Here is an 18,909-nt window from a genome sequence, read left to right as displayed (position 1 = left end):
CGGTAAAGAGTTACAGCCTTGGAAACCCCGTGCAGGGTTGCTATGAGTCGGAACCAACTCCACAGCACATAACAACAACAATGGCAATCAAAAATGAGCAGGAGTGGCAATTTTAATCTTTGATAAAACCGCATAAGAGACAAAGGACATATCATGATTAAGAGATCAATAAAACAAGAGGATAGAGCCATAATAAATATCTTTACCCCCAGTAAGGGAGACTCAAAATACATAAATCAAACTTCAATAGAACTGAAGACAACTGTACAATAATAGATTTTTCATTTAGCAGGACATATGAAGAAATGTGCACTATCAGCCATTGTTGTTATTAAGTGCCATCACATCTATTCCAACTCATAGCAAACCTGTATAGGGTTTCCAAAGAGCAGCTGTATGGCCCAGCAATCCTTTGACTTGGTATACATCCTCAAGATATGACATACATTTATATATCCTTATTTGTGATATGACTATATATATGCACACCCATGTTCATTGCAGAACTATTCACAGTAGCAAGAAAATGGACACCATCTAAATGCCATCAACAAAATGGTTAAACTTTGGTACGCATGCTCAATGGGATATTACGAAGTTTTGAATAACGATGAATCTGCAAAACATCTTACAACATGGATGAACCTGAGGGGCATTATGCTAAATGAAATCAATCACAAAAGGACAAGTATTGCATGAGACCACTGTAAAAGGCACTTAACAACAACTGTAAAAGGCTAAGAAAATATTTTCTTGCTAAAAGAAACATTCTATGATGGTTACCTGGGGTGGGGTGGGGGTGGGAGGAAGAATGCAAGAGTTAAAGTGAATCGAGGTATCGTCCATGGAGTGGATTGCAATCAATGTAATGACATGAAGTATGTAATTTGTTGGATGTGGGACTGAGGATCTGTTCTGCAAACCTTCAACCTTCATTAAAAAACAAGAACTGTAAAGTGTTTTGTACCTGAAAAGTTCCTTGCAGACTATAGAGTAACTTGTGAACTACAAAGTACTTTGAAACGGTTGTTAAATGCCACTTATAATCTCATACACCCTGCATAAGACTTCCTAGGACGGGCCGGTGAGTTTGAACCACCGACCTTGTGGTTAGTTCTCCAGTGCTTATCCAAGTGTTGCTGTTAAGTGTTATCAAGCCAGTTCCGACTTAGAGGGACCCTGTGTAGGGTTTCCAAGGAGCAGCTGGTGGGTTTGAACTGCAGACCTTGTGGTTCACAGTGCAGCGCTGGTCCTACAGCAATGCTTTGTAAATTGTAGAGTGCTTTACAAATGATAGAATACTTTGTAAAATGTCGAGAGATTTGCCAGATTTGAGAGTTGTGCCCCCTGCAAGAATCTGTGGATGAATCCACGCCCTGTCACCCTAAAATGGATGCATGCCTAGAGTAGTCAGCTGCGTCCGTAGAGGACAAGCAGGTCAGTGGACTCCGATGCACGGGCTGAGTAGAGCCCCAGCGAAGGCCTCTTCCTACTTCCCCAAAAAACCCATCGCTATCCCCATTCCACCTTACTCACATTACCTTTCCCATGCACAATCAGGGTCTGCAGAGCCCAGGGCTAGGTAACTAGAGCTGGTTCGGCAGGGCTCCCGATTATGGTCTGAGCTTTGCCGCCGCCTGGTGGTCACAAAACTCCATAACCAATAATGAGAAAAACGGGGCGGGGAGTTCTTGCACAATGCAATGGATTCACTCACTCCCACACTTCTTTATCCGTGTCCTCACTATAGACGACGGAGCGCGCTCCAGGAGTCTGGCACTATTCTCGGCCCGATATTCACCGTGCAGTGGCCGGACCAACTGCCCAGTGCAAGGGTAATTAGCTAGTTATGCTGAAATGGGTTGGGAGGAGGCTATCCAAGTCAGAGTAGTTACGAATAGAGTTCCAAGGAGATAACAATGGTGATGGGAAGTAGCCACAGGAAGATTTGGGGGTAGGGTACAGTCAGTGCAAAGGGTCTGTGGTAAAAGCAAATCTTACTGAGTGCTGTTAGGTAGTCTCAGCAATCCTATACAGGATTTCCATGGGACAGCTGGTAGGTTTGAACTAGGGACCTAGCCATTAGCTGTCCAGTACATTTCCTACTCCGAGAAAGAAAAGGGACAAATGCCCTTTGAGTTTTAACTCAGAGAAATGTTCGCAGGCAGAGGCCTGTCTCAGCCAGGTACAACTTGGAAGCCATAGACTTGTGAAGGTGAGAAGAGTGAAGAGGGCCAGGGATCTCTTCAAGGAGACCCATGCCCTCCTTCTGGGATGAAGCCCAGCAGGATGCTGCACTCAGGCCAGATGTGGCAGGGCAATTCCCGATTCACACCCACTGCTGGTTTGCAATTGGCTTTGAGAGAATCATGTGACCCCCTTCCCGGCCAATGAGAGCAGCCTTGGGACTAGGGCTGTCAGGCTGAGCCCATTTGTTGTGCTGCTGGCGGGCACCAGAGGTCATGACCAGTCTGAGGGAAAAGTGAAACTGAGCATGAGCAAAGCAACCACAGTGGATAAAAATTCTTCAAGACATTAGGTTAATTGAGTTCATGGGCCTAATTGTGCCTGAAGCCAAAGTTCTGTTTGTTTAGCAAATAAATGTCCTTCTGCAGCGGGCCAGGTCTCAAGGATTGCAGAGCCAGGATGAGCCCGGCATGGGGAGGTAAACAGGGTTGACTCCACCAGAGGCCTCTGTGGTCCCCAAGTCTGTTTCTCCATCTGTGGCATGAAACTGGATACCATCTCGAAGGGTACAAGGAGTTCTAGTGGTCTTCAGATGACATGACGGGCTGGGCTCAGATTGGTCCATAGAAATTAGTTCAACGGAGGAGCTGGAATTTCCATCTGAGCCTTCCCTGGCCTCCTCTCACCCCACAGCGCTCACGTTCTCATACCACGCCCACAGGGCTTCCCTCTGCCTGGAACCCTTCTCTCTCCCATTCCCTTCCCCTCCTGTACCAACCCTCATCTTTTTAAATTTTAGCTCAATCATCCCTTCCTCAACAAAACTCTGATTCACTCCGGTTTGAACCACTGCTGTGAATCTGCATTTCCACCCTAGATACTCAGAATCTACATTTTAACAAGATCCTGACTCTCATGTTGTTAAATGCCATCGAGTTGGTTGTGACTCATAGCAACCCTGTGTAAAGGGTAAGGAGTGGCTGGTGTGTTTAAACCACCTACCTTACGTTTCAAAACCACCCTGTGGTCCAGTGCGTTATCCTACAATGCCACACCAGGGCTCCCATATATACACAAAAATCATGGGATTCATGAGTCTGTCAGAATCACCTGGGAACCTTGTTAAAATGTAGATTCTCATTCAGTGTATTTTTTATTGTTAGGTGCCATCGAGTCAGTACCAACTCATAGTGCCCCTATGTAAAACAGAACAAAACACTGCCGGATCCTGGAACAACATCATAATCGTCGCTACGTTTGAGCCCACTGATGTGTCAAATCCATCTCATTGCGGCTTCCTCTTTTTCTCCGCTCCTCCACTTTGCCAAACATACCCTTCTCTCCAAGGACTGGTCCCTTCTAACAATATATCCAAAGCATGAAAGACGCAGTCTGGCCATCCTGGCTTCTAGGAGCACTCTGGCTGTATTTTTTCCGACACAGATCTATTTGTTCTTTTGGCAGTCCATGGTACTTCCAAACTTCTCCAACACTATAACTGAAATGCATCAATTCTTCAACGGTCTTCCTTATTCACTGTCCAGCTTTTGCATGCATGAGGTTATTGAGAATACCATGGCTTGGGTCAGGTTCGCCTTCGTCCTCAAGCTGACATCTTTGCTCTTCGACACTTTAAAGTTGTCAATGACTTCATTTTGCTTGGATCAACTTCCAACACTCATGGAAGTAGCAGTCAGGAAATTAAACAACATACTGCATTGGGCAAATCTGCTGCACAAGACCTCATTAAAGCGTTGAAGACATTCAGGATAAGCAGGGTGGAAACGCAAAGTCTCAACAGTGGCTCAAACTGGAATGAACCAAATTCCTGCTTCCTCATGCTAAATTTCCTCCATATGTGCTCCCACAAAAAATTAGAACTTAACTTCCATGATCTCTCTGAAGCCATGGTCTAGGTACAAATCCCCTGAATCCTGGCCTTTGTCCCTGACGAACTGTGCGTGTTTGTGTTAATTACTTCACTTAATGGAACTAGCTCCCCCCTGAACTCTGAGACTGAGCAGTGAACACGGAGGGAGGGAAGAACATGAGGGGCTGGCCATGGCAGCTGGCAGGTTGCCCACTCTTTCAGTGAGAGCATGACTCACTTCCCACACCAACTGGGAATAGCAGTGTCCCACAGTGCCCACCGGCTCTGGCACCCACATGGCCTGGAATGCAACACCCTGCCATGACCCTCTTGTTTCCTCCTCAGGAAAAGGCCTGCCAAGGACACGGTCCTGGTAAGTCAGTGGCCCCAACTCCTGACCACACTGCCCAGGCCTTACCATAGGGTGAAGGGACCTTCTGGGGCCAAACACATTCCATTCCCAAAGAGGAAAAGGGCTGATTACTGTCTCACACTGTGCCACAGAGTCTCACACAACCCTTTGTTCCACTTTCTTTTCTTTTTTCTTTTTTAATTAAAACAGCAATCAGGCAATTATACCAACCAGTCAGGGAGAGGGCCCCAGAATGGTCAGTTCTTTCTGCAAAAAAATAGATTTTTCCTTTTTAAAAACAAAAACACTAAGGCTACTCCACAGCCCCCATCAAGCCAGTCCCAGGAGACCAAGTTGGACGGTACCCCTGGGGCAGAAGGGGCAGGCCTGGTCCTCTGGTCCCCTAGGGGGAAAGAGGGAGAGAGGTGATGGGCTTCATAGGCTCCAAATCATGCAAGAGAGAAAAAAAGCACAAAGAAAAAAAAAACAACGCAGCCAAACCCACAAAGCAAAAGAAACAACCAACAGAGGATAAATAATTTAAAAAAACAAAAAACAAATTGCCCCTAAAGTTCAGGGGGGAGGGGACTGGCAACCGGATGCCCTGCCAGGCCCTGTCTGCCAGGGTGCCAGTGCTGGGTGAAGGCCAGGACATCCTGAGTGATGCACATGGCTCATCCCATCGTGTCCCCCTACCGATGCTGGGCCAAAGTGTGCAAAGTCCATTTAGTCAGGAGATTTAAAAAATTATACAACTTGGTGGCATCTGGGGCCAAGCCAGTACAGCAGCTGTCCACACAGGCTGCCGGGGGCAGCAATGTCCAGCACGGGTTACCCAGAGCTCCACAAAGGAACTGCGGCTGAACGAACATGATTCTCTGAGTCCAGGCTCTTGGAGTCTACAGATTTGGAGTCCTTGAAGCAGCAAGGGCAGAGGCACTGGTTGGGCCAGGGGTCCCAGGGCCCAGCTGGGCATCCCTACGGGCCACTTTTCAGACTGGGAAGACAGCCTGCTGCAACCAGGAGGGCCAAGACCCCCAGCTCCTCTGCACCCTGAGGCCAAGTGGCAATAGCTTATAGATGTGAGCCAGCACTGCCCCAGCAGACATGGGCTGAGGGGCTCCAAGCGCCCCCTCCCCTAGGAGTCCTCCCCCAGGATGTCCTTCACGAAGGCAGCAATGTCTGTCTTCTTGGTTTTGTGCAGGGTGAAGAAAGGGTGCTCCTGTGGGCCAGAGAAGAAGGTACAGTCACCAGGGATGGAGTCCGGAGAGACAGCTCAGCCCCTGCTTGCCCCCTCCAGCCCAGGACCCCCTTCTCCTGCATGGCTCACACCAACTCATCCTTCCGGAACCTCTGTCCCTGAAGTCTGTCTTATTAGACGGAGCAGGGTTTGGGGCTTCCTGTGGCTTGCCTGCAGCTACCCTCCAGCCAAACTAAGTTTCTCACTTTCTCCACACACACCAGGCCTCTGCCTACAATAAACCTTCCACTGTAGCTTTTATTCATGGGTAACCCTTCTTCATCTTCCCAGACCCAGTTCAAATAGCACCTCCTCTGTAAAGCCTTTCCCTGATGCATCTGGGAAAGCAACTCCCCCTCCTCTGGACCCTCCACACCACCTCCCCTGGCATTGACTTCTGCATGGCTTGGCAGAGCATGGAGCACAAGGGTACATGAATAAATGCAAATTGGAGTAACTAGCTACACGAATGAATTAGTACAGATGCCCATCTCCAGACATGAGATCCCCAAAGGAGGGCAGACAGGGGTCCATCCCACACTCACCATCAGTTCCAGGTAGCTCATGCGCTCCGTGGGGTTCTTCCTCAGGCTAGGAGAGAGCAAGGCAGGCTAAGGCTAGGGGTACAGAGTCTTACCTCCCCAAGCAAGCCAACTCTAGCACACAAGTGATCCTGGGCTCAGAGAGGAAGAATGCAACAATTTGGGGGGCTCCCAAGGAATGGAGCCCCTGGATGCAAACTACAGAGATTGAGGCAAGTTTCTTCACCTCTCTAGGCCTGAAGTATCCTTGTCTCTATTAACCATCTAAGGAATTTCCAAAAGCCCTTCTGACAGTGTAATACTATGCTTACAACCACATCTATAATCAGACTCAAAGCCCTTCATCTAAAGAGGAAATTTCTTTTCCTATTGAGATGAGGCCACAATTAAAGGGGTCGGGATAGCCAAAGCCTGGGTTGTCTTCAGTCTTCCTTATTTCCTGATGAGAAATAAAGGCTATGAATTTTCCCCTAAGTGCTCGTCCTGACAATGGGGAAAAGTCCACAACATGCATATGTGTTGATATTCTGTGTTCTCATTTGTTTTTCACTTCTAGTTGTAATTTTTTTTTATAAATCTCTTAGCCCAAGACTTACTTAGAAGAACTTCATTTTAAGTTCCAGGTAGCTTTTCTTTACCTAGTTTTATTTCACTCTGATCAAAGAACAAGGCCTGTGTAGTTTCCTTTAGAAATTCAAACCTGATTTATGTTCCTAAGAGTCCTTCAAGCATTCTTTAATTTGGTACAGTTCTAAATGTTTAGGAGAGCCAACTTGTCTGCTATGCTAGTCAAATCATCCATATTAACTTTTATCTTGGTCTACCAAGTTTTGTCCATTGCTGAAAAAATTGTACTAAGAGTCTTCAACCAGAATCAATGTGTTGTCAAATTTCTACCTCATATAGTCCCATACTAAGACGCTTTGGAGTGTGTTATTAAAAAAGAGAAGGGTCAGAAAGGGGTGCAGAATGAGGCCTGAGAAGGACAAGAAACTCACCACTGGGCAGTAAAATCCACAAACTCAGGGGAGAAACGGTCAGCTGGGAGCTGGGGGGACGGCTCCTCCACCACCTGCTTCAGCTGCTGGAACGGGGTCCCCCAGGACTCATAAGGAAACCGAAGGATGGCCATCTCAATCTGCAGACAGACGGTGGCAGCACACGGTCAGCATGGCCCTGGTCACCAGCTCTATCTACCCTGCCCACCCAGGGCTGGCTCCAGGAGCTAGGTCACCATGCAGGCCAAGGGGCTGCTTTGGCAGACTTTTCTGACACAACAGCATCAGACCAAAGATGAAAGTGAGGCCACCAGTCCTTAGCTCCTCTGGGCCAATGTGATGGGCCACTTTCCGAGTCCAGTTCAGTCTATGGCTAGCTTTGGTCAATTAAATGAAACAGAAGTGGTGCTGAGGGAGCTGCAGGCCAGGCCGTGAGGAGGACTTTCCTTTCAGAAGTCTGGCACTAGTAAAAAGTTCCTGCTCTCCTGACCACTCCATGGTGAGAGGAGGCCACACCAAGAGGCACCCTGGCTCTAAAGGTTTCTGGGTCCCTTGGCTCAGCCACCACCAGGTGGGGCAGAAGAGTCACCTCACCACATTGCAGATACTCAAGAAATACTGACTGCTGTTTCTCCTAGGTTTTGGAGTGGACTGACGGGAAGCGTCCGACACCTGAAACACACACTTCACACAAACTTGGCCAAGTTCCAGTGTGGCTGTGAGGAGAGCACTGGGACAGGGTGGGTACCCAATAATGCTGACGGTCAAACGAAAGTAGGGAGAGTGGGGAAGCAGGAGTGTGTGTCACACAATTGTGGGTTAGATCTCCTGCGTACTGCCAGTTCTGTGTGGTCTCATTGTATAAAATACATCGGTTCTTTTCATTTTCAACTCAGGGGTTAGAAAAAGGAGCTCTGGTAGCGTAGTGGTTTCAAATCGGCAGTTGGAAACTACCAGCTGTTCCGCGGGAGAAAGATGAGGCTTTCTGCTCCTGTAAAGATTTACAGCCTCGGAAACCCTGTTCAGGGTAGCTATGGGTTGGAACCGACTCCACAGCACATAAAAACAACAACAGGAGTTAGAAAACTCATTATCTACAGGTACAGTACCACCCCTTCAAGCTTTGAATATTCATCTCTATGTCAAAACGAAAAAAAGCTTAACAGAAAACATGATGTCTCAACAATACTAGGAGTGACGCAGTAGGATAAGCGCTCGACAGCAAAGTCAGTCTGAACCACCATCACCAGCTGCTCCTCGGAAACCCTATTCAGGGTCCCTATCAATTGGACCTGACTCAGTGGCACTTAACAACAAGAAGCAGCAACAACATTAAGTATAAACTAAGGGAGCATCCCAATTCCACCTTCCTGACAAAACTTTTATTTACTCTCCAGTCACTGTCTATAGAAAAGGTTTACTCCCTATTACACAAGAAGAGTCAGCAACTGCTGCCATATAACCAAGCTACAATCACACTCTATAAAACACCAAAACCCAGGCAGGAATCAATACCAACTGCCATACACCAAGGAAACAGACAACACTTGTGAAAGTTACTCTGAGTTAAGCAATAAGAAGAGTGAAAAGGGACGCCCACATACTGATCACATCTTCCTGGAAGCAATCAGAAAGCATAAAAAATTACCAAAACACAAACTCAATTAAGTATTAAGGCCACAGACAAACACTAAACATGTCCAAGAAGCAAAAGCAGATGACCATATCAGCACATGTCCAGAAAAAAGATAAAATGTCTGAGACAAATGACCTAGAGGTAGACCTGGACTCCATTCTGGAAGGAGGGCAGGCCTTGGAAATGCCTGAGAAAGAATTCAGAAAAATGATTATAAAATGTTTCAAAACACTTTACAATGGAGTTGAGAAAAATAAGGAAGAAGTCAGGAAAGTGCTACAGGAACAATCAAATAAGATAGATACAGCATTGGAAACAATTCAAAACCTACAGAAAAAGGTCCAAACACTCAATAACAAAATAACAGAAATAAAGAACACTCTGAAAGGGCAGAGAAGTAGAATAGGTGAGATGGTAGGCAGAACCAGTGAGCTGGAAGACAAATCTCTCAGTATCACTAAGATAAAAGAACAAACACAAAAAAGGATAAAAAATTCTGAGGTAGGTCTAAGATTTATGTTGGACAACATGAAGAGGAATAACTTAAGAATTATTGGCATTCCAGAACAAGAAGAATCAAACAAGTCCACAGAGGAAATAGTTGAAGAAGTGCTGGAAGAAAATTTCTCTAACATCCTGAAAAGTGAAAACAAAAACATTCAAGCTCAAAGAACTCCAGGAAGGGTAGACCCCAAAATAAAATCATCAAGACATATCATCGGCAAGCTCTCCAAACTCAAAGATAAGGAGACACTTCTGAAAGCAGCCAGGGAAAACAGAAGTGTCACATACAAAGGCAAGCAAGTCAGATTAAGCTCGGGTCTCTCAGCAGAAACCATGTAAGCAAGAAGGCAATGGGGAGACATATATAAAACCCTGAAAGAAAAGGTTTATAAAGTTGCAGTCACAGAATAGTAAAAACATTGTCAGTAAAATCTAAAACTCTTTCATTGACCCTACATCTACCCTTCAACACTGCTCCCAGCTCCTCTCCCCTATCCTTCTCCTCTCAAATCCAGCCATCCAGGCACACCAGGCAAATGGACACCTTAGGGCCTTTCGCACCTGCTGCTCTGTTTGCCTTCAGATTCCCTTGCTCCCCCACACCAGGGGCCTTTGTTGGCCTCCTTACCTGGAGTAGACCCTGACCCATCACTTCCCATCCCTTCTCCTGCCCCACACATTCCCAAACCCTGGGTCACCCTGCATCTGGGTAGTTGTTTACTGACCGAGTCCCTTCTCTAAACATAGAGGGATGGGACAGACAGGAAATGGCCCAGGATCTCCAGAGCAGGAAAGGTACTAGAGGGTAAGTCCACACCCAGATACACCATCAGTCCCACCTGCAATTGCTCTAGCTGCCTGGCACCCTGCCTCATGCTGCTAGCCTCCACTTTCTCCACAGGGCCCACTTATTCCCAGAAAACAGGCCAGGGAAGCACCTACCACGTCTTTCCTGACCCCCTAAATCCACTCTCCACTGCTGTCAGAGCAAGTGTTCTAAAACGCAAATGTGAATACAAAAATTACGATCCTGAGCCTGATCTCTGCTGAGCCCTGACTCAGGAAGAAGTGGGGAGTTTCTGGGCAAAACAGGTGCACAAAAGCCTAGGGTCCTCCCTGTGCCTTGATTAACCCAGTGGCAAACCACAGTACAGAGAGGAAACCAGCAATATTCTCTCCCCTTCCAGGCTCACTTGTGATGGGTGGACAGCAGCCCTTACCTCTCAATCGTGGCATTTCAGGCTCTGTAGGCCCAGAGCTGAGAAGCTTACCTACCAAACCTAAGGAAAGATATCTGGGCTCCACAAACAACTCACTCCTAAAGCTCTGAAACAGTTTTCATCCTTTTGCTTTGGCAAAGCCAAGCAAAATAATAATCATAATCATGTATACACAAACTCATTTAATGTACTACAACTGGCTATGATTTCTTGAGCTCTTGGAAACCCTCCCTAAGTAAGCAGCTTTACTTATTTAATGGGCACATTATCTCAGGACATCAAAATCTAACCACCTACACAATGTTCTTAGACGCATGGTCATTTTGATGGCACCTTTTCTCAGAGTTTTAGGACCTAAACTATGCTATTCCAAGAGCTCACAGATGCAGCCACATCCCCCCTACCCTTTCCTGAGCAGCAAGGGAGGGACCCCATTACCATGGTGATGCCGAGGCTCCAGACATCGGACTTGACGTTATAGCCCTTCTGGTTGAGTTCTGGATTGATTCTTTCCGGCTGTTGGAGGGACAGTGAATCAGGACCACCCACTCCAGGGTGAAAGGGCCCAGAGGAGCCACCCAAGGCCCAGGAACTTTGTCTTCTTCCTCCCTCCTCCAACTCACATGACAGACAGAGACTGAGGCCAGCAAGGGCCAGAGTCACACAGTGAAGGTAGGACCTGGTTCACAAACCTGCTAGGGGGAAGGGCTGCAGGACCCACCTCCTGGGCAGCGGAAAGGGATTGCACGGCCCATGAGAAGAAGTGTTTCCCAGTTTACCCTCCAAACGGAGGTAGTTTGGAGCACAATAGTGACATGTGTAAGTGGAACTGCTTGGTGGTAGTGGTGCCCCCAGGGCCCAGGGGGTGGCAGCACTCACAGCCATGTAGGGCTTGCAGCCGGCATCCATTGTCTTAGCCACAGAGTCCACTAGGTAGCCACTGATTCCGAAGTCGCACATCTTCACATGGCCCTCCTTATTGATGAGCACATTAGAGGGTTTCACATCTGCAGAGACAGAGGCGGTTGGTTATCTTGGTTCCCATCCACAGGGTCCTGGTGTGGGTGTGGCACTAGCTGTGCCAGAGCACATCAGGACCTACCAGCCCAGTGCCCATCTAGCGCCCTGGAAGTGGTGTCATTTGTTCATGTCCCATAGTGCACAGTGGCACATAGTGGCACATATGGGATATGAGCCCGCTCCCTCCATCACACCACTGGCTGAGAAAGTCAGGGGTCCCCCTAGCAGCACCCACAGGTTCTAGAAGACGCCAAGAGGGGCAGAGATGCCCAGGTAGTGCTGGCACATAGGGGGCCGAAGGGGGAGGAGCCATGGACTGGGATTCAGACTCAGCTCCTGACCCCGCCAGGCACATCACGCATGAGCCTCCCTAAGATGGTGTGCTCACCCTGACAATGGGGAGAAGTCCAGCCAGCCAACAGACCCAGACAAGGTGATGGACACTAACAAGTCTCACCTGCTCCCATAAATTCCCCATGATAAGACCACCCTCCATTCCCCTCCCCCTGCCCTCCACAAGACCCTGCCGGGAGGTACCTCCCAAGCCCTTCCCCTGTCCGCACGCACCTCTGTGGATCACGGAGAGTTTGCTGTGCAGATGCTCCAGAGCCCTCACGATCTATAGTCAAGGGACAGATAGGGCTATTTCCAGCCATCATGGACCCTTCTCCACACAGCCACGCTCATGCCTGAGACAACTTTTCCCACCCCCCTCAACAAGAGTCCCAGATCTGTGACAAAACCAGGGCCATCAGCACTCCAACCAGGTTTGTGTCAGGTGTCTGCAGTCACCTGCTCCTCTCCCCACCCCTGCAGATCCAGCCTAGGTGGAGATCCATTCATTAACACCCCGGCTGCTGCAGTGCTCACTCGTCTCTGGGAAAGCTGACTGTTTCAGCAGGCATATGCTCTGGATGCTAACCTCTCCCCAATTCAGCTCTTCTCTATCATGCTTTCCTCTCATTCTACTTGCACTACTAGGCACTCTGAGAATGAGAAAGTGGTAAATACTCAATTCCTTTTTGAAAAGCTTCCCAAAGGAGTCCTGGTGGGGTAGTGGTTAAGCAATTTAATGCTAACCAAAAGGTTGGCAGTTTAAGCGCACTGGCTGCTTTGAAGGAGAAAGCTATGGGGAAGGTAAAGAGACCTGGAGGTACGAAGGCTGTTTGGCCTCAGGATCCCCTCAGCAAGCAGTTCTGACTGGGTTGGGACCCAGAAGCAATAGCCTAAGTTTAGGGATTGCACAGTGGGGGAGGCCTGCTCTGTCCTGGATACCACCAGCCAGCTGGACTCTGTGGCCACTTACTGACACAGCAATCTCTCCCAGGATGTCCTCTGGAATTGTCATGCCTTTATCCAGCACTTTTCGGTAGAACTTATCCAGAGAGGTGTCCATGAGCTCCATGCAGATCCACACATCGCCCTGGGGATGGAAGCTGGAAGTCAGCTCAGGCTGACCCTGCCTGTAGTCCCTACTTGGACTGAGCTCCACACTGGAGTCCTTCCATCCTGCTCTCAAGCTATCTCCATCCACCCGCTTCTCTCTGGCCCTGCCCCCCAACGCTGTTCCCACTGCTCTGTCACCTCCGCCCCCCTCACCAGATTCCTAATTCCACGCACTTTCCAGGAAGAAGGGAAGAAAACACAAGCCAACTGGGTCCGTCCAAGTGAGCCAGCTCAGCTCCAGGACCTGCCCCTGCAGCCCTTTTCACTGGGGGCTCTAGTTCAGAACCCGGACTTTGTCCGTAGCCCCTCCCACTGTGGTCCCTGCACCTGTCAGACCCAGGATGTGGCCCTGAAGCCCCTATACTCCCAAGCCCCTCGCTCCAGCCAAACCCCTGTTGCTGAGGAGAATGGTCCTAGCAAACTCTCTGTGCAGAGCCCCTGCTATGGGTCAGGGCCATGCTGTGACATCAAATATGGAAGACAACATTAGATGGGAGAGACAATTATTGACCTCTTTTACAGATGGGGAAACTGAGGCACCGAGAAGCAGTCAGAGGGAGAGCCAGGAGTCTGTCTCCTAAGAACCAAATGGTTCTGCCTCTGAGTGGGCAGGCACTCTGCCATTTACGCTGTGGCGCTGTGTGTTAATGTACCAGACTGCAAAGCCGTCTGAACTGCAAGGTCAGTGGTTCAGGCTCACCAGCTGCTCCTTGGAGACTTGCTATGGGTCGATGGCACTTCACAACAACAACTGCCACATGCAACAGGTTTGTTGTGTGGGCAAAATGACAACAATAGATGGTGGATGATGGGGCAAGGTGAGTGGGCACCTGTCCATCCTCCCCCACCCCTCCCGCTGACGGGCCGCACCTCTCTGAAAAGGGCCCCATAGAAAGTGACAGTGTAGAAGCAGTCGACCGTCCGCATGTTGATGTCCAAGTCCATGAGCAGCCGCTTCTGCTCCTGTGAATTCACGGTGGCTCGGATCCGCTGGGGGGAAGAAGGGGAGGGAGGAGACATGGCTCAGAGGCATGGATGCACTGGGGTCAGGAGCCAGGAGCTCTGAGAGCCAGCACCCTGGAAAGCTCTGTCCCATCACTGGTTATGATGCAAGAAGGCCAGAGTCGAGAACCAACCAGGGTTCATCGACTGAAAGAAAAACCAGTGGTCTGAGAGTCTGTATGTCAGGCTCTGCTCCCACTCCTCCTCCAGGCAGCCCTCCCAGGTGCCTCCCAGCTCCAGTATTCCGCAGCAGGGCTGGGATGGGTGTGCTCTGCTCACTTTCACAGCCATGATGGTGCCACTCTGGGCATGTCGAACCTTCTCCACTACGCCATAGGCTCCTCGGCCCAGCTCCGAGATGGTCACCAGGTCATCAGCTTCCACCTCAAAGTTCTTCAAGGACAAGAAAGTGACAAGGTTGGTGGCAGTGCCGTGCACCTAGCTGCCCAGTCAGTCAGGTCTGGGTTCAAAACTCTAGCCATAGCTGGCTACACGGCCCTGCGAGAGTAAGTCAGCCTCTCTCCCACTCAGGCTGCACTCAGTGGAGGGGGCCCCAATATCAAAGGGCCTCTGCCAGGTTGAAATAAGACAGCTATGAAATGCACCAGCTGGCATGAGAGCTCAAAATAATGCCACTTCCTCTTTCTTCCTAGGAGCCTAGGTAGCACAGTGGTTATGAGTTGGACTGCTAACTACAGTGTCAGCAGTTTGAATCTGCCAGTCGCTTTACTGGAGAAAACCTAGACAGGGTCATTATGAGTTGGAACCAACTTGATGGCCAACCACCACCACCACCTCTTTGTTCCAACTCAGGCCTTTAAATTGAATCATTCCTTCAACCAGTGATTACTGAGCACCTGCAATGTACAAGATCCTACTTTAGGCACTGGGACAGAGAGGAAAAACAAAGGTCCTACCCTCATGGAGGCTGTCCTCTCTGGGGAGGGAGGAATACCCAAGAATAAGCAAACTGCTGAACATCAGACAACAGTAGGGATAAGGGGGTGGAGAACCAACATACAGAGCAGAGGCTTGAAGAACCTCAACACAATTCTGGGTCGTTGGCATCCTTTCACAGCAACTGGAGGCATATGAATGAAGTGGAAAAGGCAGCCCGAAGAGGTTACAAATTGTCCAATCCCATCGGATACACCACAGAGGAGGCCCTGGGTGGTGTAAACAGGTCACATGCTCGGCTACTAACCAAAAGGTTCAAGTACACCTGGTGGCACTTCAGAAGAGAGGCCTGAAAATCTCCTTCCCCAAAATCTGCCACTGAAAACCCTGTGAGTTCTGAGGAACGCTAGGGTGAATTTATGCCAAGAAATTAGTTAAATTAAGAGGAAATGGACTAATTCCTTGAAACACATCAACTCCTTACTCTACCTTAAGAAGAAATCATGGATCTAAACACACCCACAAGTGAAGAGTAATCAAAAATTCCCCAACAAAGAAGACTCCTGGAGCAAACGGCTTGACTCTGGAATTCTACCATTTTCAGACAGTGACTCCAATCCTACTTAAATTTTTCTGAAAAATAGAAGCAGAGGGAAGGGTACACTCTGCAACTCCTTCTACGAGGCATGCTTTATCCTGATATTATTCACTGCAAATACCTACTTCAGCAATATAAAGAGCAACAATACCTCACCAGTGAAATATACGGGAATCAAATCAATTATATCTGTGGAAAGAAACTATGGAGAAGCTCAACGTCAGCAGTCAAAAAAAATGACCAGGAGCTGACTGTGGAACAGACCATTCATTGCTCGTGTGCAGGTTCAAGTTGAAGCCAAAGAAAATTCAAACAAGTCCACAGAACCAAAATACAATCTTGAGGATATCCCACCTGAAATTACAGACCAACTCAAGAACAGATTTGATGCATTAGACACTGACATCAAGAACGTAATACATGAAGAAAGCCAAAGATCATTAAAACGACAGAAAAAGAAAAGACCATGTGGATGTCAGAAGAGACTCTGAAAATTGCTCTTGAACGGAAGCTAAAGCAACTGCAAGAAACGATGTAGTGAACGAGCTGCACAGAAATTTCAAAGGGCTCTGGAGAAGATATGGTAATGAAAAGTGAAAACACCTAGTCAGAAAACCAATGCTCAGCACTTGTCAAGACAAGAGAACTGAATAACATACACAGACCAAGAGGCAGTCATCAGAACACAACAAGGGGACACTAAATGGTTTAAGATCAGTAAAGGTTTGCACCAGGGTTATAGTCTTTCATTATACTTATTCAATCTCTGTATGCTGAGCAAATCCAACATTATATGAAGAACGTGGTATTAGGATTGGAGGAAGACTCAAGGACAACCTGTGATCTGCAAATAATACAACTTTGTTTACAAGAAGTGAAGAGGGCTTGAGGTACTTACTGACGAACATCAAAGACTACAGTCTTCAGTATGGATTATAAGAAAGCAAAAATCCTCACAACGAGATCAACAAATAATATGATAAAAGGAGAAAAGATTGAAGTCAAATTTTTCACTTTATTTGGATCCATAATCAGCACTCATGGAAGCAGCCGTCGAAAAATCCAACAATGTACAGCATTAGACAAATCTATTGCAAATAATCCCTTTAAAGTGCTCAAGAGCAAAGAAGTCACTAGGGTGCACCTAACCAAAGCCATGGTATTTTCAACAGCCTCATGTGCATGTAGAAGCTAGTCAACGAATGAGGGAGACCTGAAAGGGACTGATGCGTTTGCATTATGGTGCTGGCAAAGAATATCCAAGTGTCGTGAGACACAAACAAATCTGTCTTGGAGAACATGCAGGCAGAATGCTCCTTGAAAGTGAGGCTAGTGAGACATCTCACATACTTTGGACATGTTATCAGGGGAGAGAGCCCCAACAAGATAGACTAACACAGTGGCTACAACATTGGGCTTAGACATGACAACAACTGTGAGAATGGTGCAGGGCGGACCAGTGTTTTTTTCGGTCGTGCAAAGGGCCACTATGAGTCAGAACCAACTGGATAGCACCTAACAACAACAGTTTGTTGTTACGCACCGTAAAGTCGGTTCAACAACAACCTAAAGCAACAACAATTAAAACAGGTTGGCTGTTATTATTAAATGACACTGAGTAGTTCTGACTCATAGCAACCCTACACAGGATTTCTGAGACTTTAAATCTTCACAGGAGCAGGTAACCTCATCTTTCTCCTGCAGAGTGGCTGATGGGCTCAAACTGTGGACCCTGTGAGTTCGTAGTTCAGCGCTTAGAAATATAGAAATAGAGGCCAATGAAATAGAATTGAAAGTCAAAAATAAATCCATATACCTACGGTTACCTAGAATCCTGGTATGGCACTGTAGGATAAGCACTGGACTATTAACCATATGGTCAGCAGTTCAAACCCACCAGTCGCTCCTTAGAAACCTTATACAGGGTTACTATGAGTCAGAGCCAACACTCCAGCACTTAACAACAGCGGAATGTGGGACCATATCCAGAGAAGCAGCAACACCAGCGATGGAAGCAAAGATGATGACATGGCGAGATAAGAGTAGCTGAGGACTCTGGACTCATGGAAACAGAAAAGCTGTGTGCTGGTGGCCAGGAGGCAAGCTTGCAGAATGTGCCCTTTGGTTGTTTAAATAATTATATATTCCTGAGTGTTTTTGTGTGTTTCATCACCACCACCCCCAAAACACACACACACACACACACACACACACATACACAGAGGGAATAGAAGAAGAGGGGAAAAAAAAAAAAGGACTCATGGACAAAGTAAAAGGTAGCCTACAAATTAGGAGAAAATTTAGGGGAACCAAGTAAGAGTTTGGTATCTAAAATTTCTATACCTTAACAATGAAAAGACAAAAACATCCACAAAAAAATAGTCAAAGAACTTGACTAGACATTTCACCAAAGAGAATATTCAAATGGCCAAAGTCAGTGTTGCTGTTTGCAGCCCTTTAAAAACCCACTGCCACTGAGCTGATACTCTACAGAGCAAAGCCAAACTGCTACTTAGGATTTCTGAGACTTGTAATCTTTACAGGAGCTGGCAGCTTCAACAGTCTCCCACAGAGCGCCTAGGAGGTTTGAACTGTCGACTTCGTAATTCTCAGCCCAATGCTTAACCCACTGTGCTACCAGGGCTCCTTCCATTAGCTGTTGTCGTTGTGTGCTGTGGAATCGGTTCCCGAGGCTGTAAATCTTTATGGGAGCAGAAAGCCTCATCTTTCTCCTGCGGAGCAGCTGGTAGTTTCAAACTGCTGACCTTGCGGTTCGCAGCCCGATTCGTAACCACTACGCTACCAGAATCAAATCTACAATGAGACACCATCTTCCTCTATTAGAATGGCAATATTATTATTTTTTATTTTTTTTAAAAGGAAAATAATAGGTGTTAATGAGATTGTGGAGAAACAGGAAATTTCACCAATGACTGGTGGGAATATAACAAGGTACAGTTGGATGCCTCCCTGAAAAGTTGAACCCAGAACCATCAGATGTCCCAGCTATTCCATGTACAGCCAAGAGACTTGAGAGCAGCCGCAGAGACAGACACAGTCACACCAGAGTCACTGCAACACAATTCACAACAGCCCACAAGTGGACACACGTGGGATTTCCAGCAACAGATAAACAGCTCTGAGCGAATGGTCAACATTTACCCTTGACCAAAGATAGGAAGGTAAGGGTACAGAGCGCGAGAAAATAATGGAAATATAACCAACAGAATATAAATAATGAGAATGTTGGCACACCATGAAAAATGAAACTGTCGCTGAATACTATGCATATGGTGCGGGAGGGGGCGCCATGGGGTCAATTTCAATCACAACAACCTTGTTTAGGGTTTCCAAAGCTGTAAATCTTTACAAGACCATAAAGTCTCATCTTCCTCTC

At 47.4% G+C, this 18,909-nt stretch overlaps 1 protein-coding gene across 1 annotated transcript in view; it reads right to left on the bottom strand.

The window, feature by feature from the left end:
• Nucleotides 1–5,518: 5,518 nt before the first annotated feature.
• Nucleotides 5,519–18,909, bottom strand: part of MAP2K3 (mitogen-activated protein kinase kinase 3) — a 36,694-nt gene continuing 23,303 nt past the window's right edge. Inside the window, exons 4-12 of the mRNA XM_006876138.1 lie at nt 14,297–14,410; nt 13,886–14,005; nt 12,876–12,992; nt 12,137–12,188; nt 11,429–11,556; nt 10,988–11,065; nt 7,190–7,329; nt 6,195–6,240; nt 5,519–5,631 (exon numbers count right to left, since the gene is read on the bottom strand). Of these exons, the coding sequence (XP_006876200.1) occupies nt 5,548–5,631; nt 6,195–6,240; nt 7,190–7,329; nt 10,988–11,065; nt 11,429–11,556; nt 12,137–12,188; nt 12,876–12,992; nt 13,886–14,005; nt 14,297–14,410 (879 nt within the window). The 3' untranslated portion in view covers nt 5,519–5,547. The remainder of the gene's footprint in view (nt 5,632–6,194; nt 6,241–7,189; nt 7,330–10,987; nt 11,066–11,428; nt 11,557–12,136; nt 12,189–12,875; nt 12,993–13,885; nt 14,006–14,296; nt 14,411–18,909) is intronic.

Source organism: Chrysochloris asiatica, unplaced genomic scaffold (assembly GCF_000296735.1).
Source record: "Chrysochloris asiatica unplaced genomic scaffold, ChrAsi1.0 scaffold00356, whole genome shotgun sequence".
In the NCBI taxonomy this organism is placed as follows: domain Eukaryota; kingdom Metazoa; phylum Chordata; class Mammalia; order Afrosoricida; family Chrysochloridae; genus Chrysochloris; species Chrysochloris asiatica.
Note: the sequence above shows the minus strand (reverse complement) of the source record. Positions and strands in the feature narration are given on the sequence as shown.